This window comes from Bubalus bubalis, chromosome 2, assembly GCF_019923935.1.
Source record: "Bubalus bubalis isolate 160015118507 breed Murrah chromosome 2, NDDB_SH_1, whole genome shotgun sequence".
NCBI classification, from domain to species: domain Eukaryota; kingdom Metazoa; phylum Chordata; class Mammalia; order Artiodactyla; family Bovidae; genus Bubalus; species Bubalus bubalis.
In genome coordinates this window covers 36,645,736-36,654,124 of record NC_059158.1, presented here as the reverse complement: position 1 = coordinate 36,654,124, position 8,389 = coordinate 36,645,736, and the positions used below count along the sequence as shown (strand labels likewise).

At 53.2% G+C, this 8,389-nt stretch overlaps 1 protein-coding gene across 1 annotated transcript; it reads left to right on the top strand.

Moving 5' to 3' along the window:
• The first annotated feature begins 3,520 nt into the window (after window positions 1-3,520).
• NCR2 (natural cytotoxicity triggering receptor 2) lies at window positions 3,521-7,762 on the top strand. The gene is given in 4 exon segments (XM_045162072.1): window positions 3,521-3,583; window positions 6,562-6,666; window positions 6,668-6,795; window positions 7,199-7,762. Coding segments are annotated over 4 exon segments (708 nt in total). The 3' UTR covers window positions 7,611-7,762.
• The last annotated feature ends 627 nt before the right edge of the window (window positions 7,763-8,389 follow it).

Below are 8,389 nucleotides of genomic sequence, written 5' to 3'. Positions count from 1 at the left end.
AGCCTGGGGAGCTACAGTCCATAGAGTCACAAAGAGTCGGACAAAACTGAAGCAGCTTAGCCTGCAAGGTGGTTCTCTAGGACATTAGTCGGCCATCTTCCCAGACTCCCAGCTTTCCAAATAAAATAATTATTTCTTACCCCAATACCTTTTCTATGAGGCGAGCAGACTGTGCTTGGACTTGTTAACAATGCTACAGGTTTTCCTCAAGTGGAATGAAGGGTATATTCTCCCACTTGTATCTCAGGCTGTTGAGCTTTCTGCTCTGAACATTCTAATTTTTCTGATCTCAATTTTTAACCCTCAGAAATCGAATCTGTTGATGGTCAGTTTTCTTAATTTGGATTTACCCTCTTTTTCTATTTGTTTTCTGCCATTCTCAAAGATTGGGGGTGAGAAGAGAGAAACACCAGTGAGCCTAGTCCTTTCTTCCCCACATGCGTGGATGCATGGGAAACACACACCACCTGTCTTTTTGAGACTGAGGTTTTCTCTGTGTTTGCAGAGGCTCATTTGGGCTGGAGGTGGCAGGCCTCGAGGAAGCTGGAATGAATTTCCTGTAGAATAGAAACCCTAACAGGTGCAAGCAATGTCAGGCTCTGCCCAGGAATGATTCACCATCTATTGAGCCCCTGGGGAGGTAGAGGCTGAGCGTGAAGGACCAGTAAGGGAGAGACACCCGGATAGGCTGTGAGGTAGAACAGCCTGAATTGGGTGGAGATACAGGAGGCAGGAGGGGGAGGGAGGAGGGAGCCAGTGCTGATGGAGGTGATGGTCTGGGTGGTTTCTGAACCCCAAAGCAGGAGGAGGAGCCCTGGAGGAGAAAGATTCTAGGGTTGGGGAGAAAGAGGCTGGGACATGGGAGCAGATGCCCACCTGGAGTGGTCCAGCGAGGGTGGGTGTGCGCTGCAACACAGTGGATTCAGGGCTGGGAGCTGTCTTCTCCGAGCACAGAACAGTCTTTGCTCAGGAAGGATCACAGTGAACTGGGGGTGTCAAGAGTAGATGTGGGTGAGTGGGTGTCACTCCAGGGGCCTGGACTGCGTTAGTGGGGCCATCAGAAACCTTCACTGCTGCTTTCCCCAAAGTGTTCTTCCAGCCCTGGGGAGTGAGAAGGAATTTCTCCGAGTGAAGTACAGACACTGCCTGGTCCTACTCCTTTCCCAAGCCTGCCCCGCCTCCCCAGGTGCCAGTCATTCTCTTAAGAGACTGACTCCAGCTCAACAGATGTCATATTGAATGAGTGAATACGAGATGAGTGTGCATCTGTGTGAGTGTGGCAATGTTTAGACAAGAGACCTGAGAGTTTGGAGGTAGAGGATCTTGGTGGCTTATGAGAAGCCAAGAAGCAGCCAGAGATGGGCAGAGCCTCATGGTGTTCAAATCAGGATCAAATAGATGATTGGAAACCTCACCTCTGTGCCTGCCGCCTCGCCCCCTTATCTTTCCCAGCAGGGCCGTCACCATCTCCTTCTGCCCCTGCCCTCTGTGCCCAAGCCAAACCCACCCACCTACCCAACGGCCGGAGCAGGGAACACAAGCACAGCTGGTAGCAGCAGGTCCTTGGCCACGACGTGGCCACACAGCAAGTTGACCAGGTGTCCAGGGGCAGCCAAGCCAGAGGAGACAGAGCTTTGGATCCATGGAGAGAGGTGGGAGAAGAAGCTGGCAGGGCCCAGGCTGAGGTGATCGCTGCCTTGGGTACTCCCCAAGTCCAGGCCCTGGGACTCATGGAACTGGAGCCTGATTCTGTACCTGATCCACCCGAACCACTGCCAAGGAGCCATGGGCTCATGCCGCCAGGACGTGGAGCAATACCTACAGTTCCTCTGACTCGTGGGGAATGACCTGCTCTGAGCCCAAGTCTGGGGGAAGCTGACACCCCAAGAGAGTCAGAGGCTTCCAAGGGACCAGGAAGGGACCAGAGCCCATTGGTCATGGAGACAGGAATGACCCTGCCAAGAGGGGTGGTGGCAGAGAGACTGGGCTGGAGTGAGAGCAGAGAGCCACTGGGGCCAGAGGTACAAACAGACCAGTTGGGGTACCAGATCTGCCTATTGCAGAAGACCCTAGATCTGCAATAGACAGATGGAGAGGGGCACTACCCAGAGGTGCCCGCCGAGAATCTCCCAGAAGTAGCCACATGACTGAAGACAGACCTCACATCCCTCACATGTGAAACCAGCACTCATGGAAGTCCTGTCACTCCTGACACGTATTAACAGCCATCTCCCAGCCCATCATATGTGAAGTTTAACCCCTCCTTCTCCCCTGCCAACCCAGCTCTGAGATGAGACCTGGGACCCCATTCAGACCTCTACGCCCACCTCAGACTCCCCCTTCCTGAATCAGAGGCCACACAGTCACCTGTCCAGCCCTTCCCAGACCCTTCCCTTCCAATGAGACCCCCAGACCTACCTGTGCTCAGAGACACTGACGGGGATTGGCCTGGATATCACCAGAACGGCAAATGCAACTGATGACAACACAGAGAAGGCGATGACCACCCAGGGTCCCCAGGAGAGTGGCCAGCCCCCAAAGTCCTAAGAGGAACAGGGGGAGGGGCAAGAGCCAGCCCATCAGGGTCCTTCAGGCTAGAGCTGCCTGGGGCCCCAGGGGAAGGAGCCTCCCCAGAGCTGGTGGGAAGAGAGAGACAGGCTGGGGAGAGAGCCTGACGCTGAGCTCGTCGCAATGGAGGGGAGAGCCAAGGGCTCCTGTGGAGGCAGACAGCACAGGCACTGGTCCCCAAGGCCCCACTCCTTCTGATCCTCAGACCCGGGGCCAAAACAGCCTGCAGGAGACCCTAGACCCCAGGACTCACCCAGGCCTCCTTGCTCACACGGGGTGGCCAGCTCCAGGCAGGGTGAGCTTGTGTCTGAGTCACTGTGCGGATCCCCAGTGGGCCTCCGGTGCAGCTTCTAGCTGTTGAGTCGGGACACCCAAAGATGCAAGTGTCAGCCTGCGTCTGGGGACTGGGGACCCAACTGCCCACGGTCAGTGTGGGAGGCAGCAGGGAGCTGCTGGGATCTAGGGTGACGGAGGCTGACGAAGGGCCTGAGTGGCCTTATGTCCCTGGACACCCCAGGAAGGTCCCATCCCTCAGCAAAGAGCTCACCTGGGCAAACCTGCAGGAGGATTTTCTTGTACAGAATGGTGCCACCTTTGGAGTCCTTGGCTTCACCCTGGTAAGTTCCTGAATCCTCCTCTTTCAGCCCAGCCATGGTGACGTTAGTGAAGCCAGAGCCAGGGTCATCCCAGATTGTATAGTGAGAGTATTTGACCCGTTTCCTGGGCTTGGAAGTGTAGACTAACTGAAGGCATTTCGATCCTTTTTCTTACACCAGATGGGTGGCCCTTCCCAGTGGTCACAGTGGCCAGACAAGGGGAATATTGCGTGGGAAGGAACGGCTACACACCCTGACACACGATGACCCTCCTTTATACCAGCCAGGTCCCCCTTCCTCCCCTCAGGAGGGTGCCTCCCCATGTATCGTGTCATTAGGTTCCTGGAGGGGGCGCTATGCCGGTGCCATGGAATTCTGTCTCCTGTCCCGTCAGTGGGCCCGACTTAGCTGAGAGTCAGGTGCGGTCGGAAGTTAGGGGGCCTGGTCTGGTTCTATCCGTCCCTCACTGTCCGACTTTCAGCAGGTCACTGGTGTTTCTGGGCAGACGTGTGTGAGAGAGAAAAGCAACACTTCCATCGCAAACCTATTGCGGGAACTGAGAGACAGGGCCCAGGAAAACGCTTCGGAAAGAAGCACTGTGTGAGAGGCTTGGCGCTGCTCCTTGGTTTCTCCTCACTCTGAAGCTCCATCCTGCTTTCCCACCTGTGGATCTGCGGGCCCTCACAGGCCAAGTTCCTAACATATGCATCTTTTTTCTGTCCCTTTGCTCTTATCCTCGGTCTCAGCTCACTCCTATTGCAAGGAGGAGGCCACTGCACCGAGGAGGAGTGGGAGTCGGGGGGAGACGGGGGAGGCAAAGCATTGGACTTAGAGCCAAGTCCCCTTGCTGCTGCTGCTGCTGCTGCTAAGTCATTTCAGTCGTGTCCGAGTCTGTGCGACCCCATAGACGACAGCCCACCAGGCTCCACCGTCCCTGGAATTCTCCAGGCAAGAACACTGGAGTGGGTTGCCATTTCCTTCTCCAATGCATGAAAGGGAAAAGTGAAAGTGAAGTCGCTCAGCTGTGTCCGACTCTTTGCGACCCCATGGACTGCTGCTCACCAGGCTCCTCCGTCCATGGGATTCTCCAGGCAAGAACACTGGAGTGGATCACCACTGCCTTCTCCACAAGCCCCCTTGATAGGTTCCAATTCCCAGGTCAGTCACTGACTCTGTACAGGGTTCCCGGCACAAGTGTTAGGCTGCAGAGCCCCCAGTGGCCACAACTGGAATTCAGATCAGATCAGATCAGTCGCTCAGTCGTGTCCCACTCTTTGCAACCCCATGAATCACAGCACGCCAGGCCTCCCTGTCCATCACCAACTCCCAGAGTTCACTGGGACTCACGTCCATGGAGTCGTGATGCCATCCAGCCATCTCATCCTCTGTCGTCCCCTTCTCCTCTTGCCCCCAATCCCTCCCAGCATCAGAGTCTTTTCCAATGAGTCAACTCTTCGCATGAGGTGGCCAAAGTACTGGAGTTTCTTGCTTTTTCGATGATCCAGCGGATGTTGGCAATTTGATTTCTGGTTCCTCTGCCTTTTCTAAAACCAGCTTGAACATCAGGAAGTTCACGGTTCACGTATTGCTGAAGCCCGGCTTGGAGAATTTTGAGCATTACTTTACTAGCGTGTGAGATGAGTGCAATTGTGCGGTAGTTTGAGCATTGTTTGGCATTGTCTTTCTTTGGGATTGGAATGAAAACTGGCCTTTTCCAGTCCTGTGGAAACTGGAATGACACGTGATTAAAGCACAAGCTGGTGGGTGGGCGCGTACTCAGTCTGGCCAGTGCTATCTCGACCCTTTATGAGCCCATGGACTGCAGCCTGCTGGCTCCTCTGGACATGAGATTTCCAGCCAAGAATACTGGAGTGGGCTGCCATTTCCTTCTCTGGAGGATCTTCCCCACCCAGGGATCGAACCCGAGGCTCCTGCATCTCCCGCATCAGCAGATGGATTCTTTATCTCTAAACCACCTGGGAGGCACAGGCCAGGGTCCTAATCAATCTCAAACTCTCCGTCTCTCTTCTCTCGTTCTCTTTCTTTATAAATTTTATTTCTAAAGACATTTTATTTATTTGGCTGCACTGGGCTTTAGTTGCAGCGTGTGGGATCTAGTTCCCGGACCAGGCCCCCTGCCTTGGGAGCACAGAGTCTTAACCACTGGACCACCAAGGAAGTTCCTAAATTGCATCTTTTTGAAATTAAATCCTAGGGAATTCCCTCGTGGTCCAGTAGTTAGGACTCTGCACTTTCACGGCCAAGGGTCCAGTTTCAATCCCTGGTCTGGGAACTAAGATCCCACGAGCCCTGCAGCATGGTCAAAATAATTAATTAATTAGGATAAATAAATCTTAAAAGTGCTAACACTTGCTAAAGATATTAGGGTCTTTATGTATCAGTTACACCAGTGTCTCTCTGGTGTCCACAGGTAGAAGGTGAGGGTGCAGAGATGACGCCAGGTACCCCAGCTCCTGTGTTCCCTTCCCTCCTCATCTGTGACCACTGATCCCCGTCCCCTACAGTCCCTCTGAGGACCCCTGATCTCTTTGCTCTCAGCTTCCCTCTCCTGCTCCTTTGCCAGGGGCCCTCCCTGTACTTCCTTACTGGAATTCAATCTCTGCCTCCTCTCTCCTGTCCCCTCCAGCACCCATAAAACCTTCCTGACCCACAAGACAGGCCCTCCCTGACCAGGCATGAAGATTCTGACCACCCTGGAGGTCTGTGGAGCTAACAGCTCCTGCTCAGTCCCCTGAGGGCCTGTGGAGGCTGTTACGTGCCTTCAGCATGACTCACCCCAGAGAGGAGGGTAGAACCAGGAGCCTGCAGGGTACAGAGAGAGGAAGAAGAGAAAGAGGGCACAGCCCATCACCTGACCAGTTTCCTCCTGGCCTCCTCAGCTCCTCCCCAAGGGGCAGGTCATGGTAGGGAAGGGGCAGGTGGGTACAGAGGAGAGGAGCAGCCTCTACAGAGACTGGGGGCTGTGTGCTAAGTGGGCTTCAGCCTCTAGGTTCAGAGCCACAGTTGTGGCCAAGGGGCCCCCCTTCCCTCTGCACTCGGGATCTGACCCCCCAGGTTTCCCTCTTCCCAGGCCAGCCCTTATGTCTTTCATTCTGTCCATCTCAGAGGCGCTGAAAGAGCCAAGTAGAATCCGGCCCAGCTTCCAGTTCCCTGGAGACCCCTTGTGTTGCCTCCCGCCAGCACACTGGAGAAGGGCCATGTGGCCTGGAGACCACCACCCCCCACCCCCGGCCCCCGCAACTGCTGCTGCCCTTCCCAGGAGAGGAGGGAGCAGGGAGCTAGGGGAGGAGAGGAGAGAACGCAGAGCAGGGGGCTGGGTGGCCAGGGGGCTGTGGGTAGGCCATGTGGCCCTGACCAGTGGCCTTTTCTGCACCAGTGGGAGCTCTCAAAGGGTCAGCACCCTCAAAAAGTATCAGGGCAGGCCCTCTTGGTGAGGTGCCAATACCCGCACAAGGCCAGGCCCTACAAGATGAAGGGCTTAGTGTAAGGTGTCCATGCTCGTGTGCACCAGGCTGGTCACTAGCTCTGTGCCCAGGGCTCTTGGTTCTCCATCTGAGACAACCCGAGCTCCAGCTTCTTGTCAATGTGGAGCCCTATACCAAGGTCACAAGTACCAAGGCCACAGATGCCGAGCCCTGCATCATCTCCAGAACTGACTGAGCCCCATGGCAACTGTCGCTATGAGCCCTCCTGATCTAAACTGGCCAAGTGTATTAGGTAAAAATGCCTACCCTGGTACTCACCCTACAGCACCCTAATCAACCACCTAATGCTTACCCTATGGCAGGAATTTCCTTTTTCTATAAAAATTGGCTACTAACCCACAAAAAGCATCTGCGCTCCCTTGAGCCGACCCACTGCTCTAACAGCATCCAGTCTGCTCTCCCTGGTCTGTCAGGAGGTCAGCCCACTGTTCTTGCAGCGCCCTCATTATCTCTGCTCTTTGTTCTTGGTAAACTCACTCCTTGCTGAAATACTCTGTGTCTGGAAATTCTTTCCCAATCTGCACACAGAGCACCAGTCACCATGACTGGTCTGAGGGAGGAAGACTCGGGCCACTACTGGTATCGCATCTACCACGCTTCCGGCCGCTCTGTCTCCAAGTCCGTGCAGTTCTGTCCGGGGGTATCACTAAGTGAGCCCCTTCCCTGGGATCCCCTCGCTCCCTTTTGGTGCCTCCTGATTACCGAGGCATGGAAGCCAGGCTGCCCTCCCCTAGCCGGGTCAACTGGGGAGGTTGTAGGGAACACGTGCCCTGGGGACTCTCATGTGCACGCGGGCACACACACACACACACACCCACTTCACACACTGTCCCCATGGTTTACAAGCCTTCTCAAAGATGCTCAAACAGAGCCAAACACTCATCGTTATGCAATTCACAGTTTTTACCACTTTGGCAAAGACCCTGTTCAGTTGTGCTGATGATTTTTTTCATAGTAGGACTTTCTCGATGAAGGAAACAGTGCATTGCATTACACTGTGTCCCAAAGCTCCTTAATCTGAATGTTGATTCCGGGATGTTTTCCTGTTAACAGCAGCCACAGCCATCAGATCATACTCCCACATAAAACTTAAACCCCAAACCACTTGTCAGCAATGTAATTCTTCATAGTTTTCTACAGGTCAGGGTTAGTTGTGTTTTAGGCAATGAAGCTTAAAGTAAATATAAAAGAATTCCTTCATATCATTGTGTTCAAGTTGCACGTGTAGAAGAGATATGTTGGGAATATGTATGCCTTTTCCAAGTTACTCCAAAAACACTTTGCTAGGTTTATTTATTTTCAGAGTTGGTCTTCTATAACATTAGCCAATTCCTGAATACATGGAACTAAAGGGTCAATGGAGAGTGATGCTTAAGCTCCCTTCTTTGCCATGGATTAACCCAGTATTGTGGACCAAACTTGTCTGTTTCAGTATTTCAGTCATGTTTAGAAACTGCAGACAGATTTTTAGTCTTAGTAACAGAAAGTGTTACTTCACAAGAAGCTCACAAAACACTAGAATTTATGTGTTTAAGAGCTTTTTAATTCAATATGCTTTTTTAAAAATAAGTATATTTTGAACTTGTGTTTTTATTCTTTGCATGTCTTACATGCCACTTGTTTTATGATGTATGTGCTTTATTCAGTTCCGTTCAGTGCTCAGTCGTGTCCGACTCTTTGCGACCCCATGAACCACAGCACGCCAGGCCTCCCTGTCCA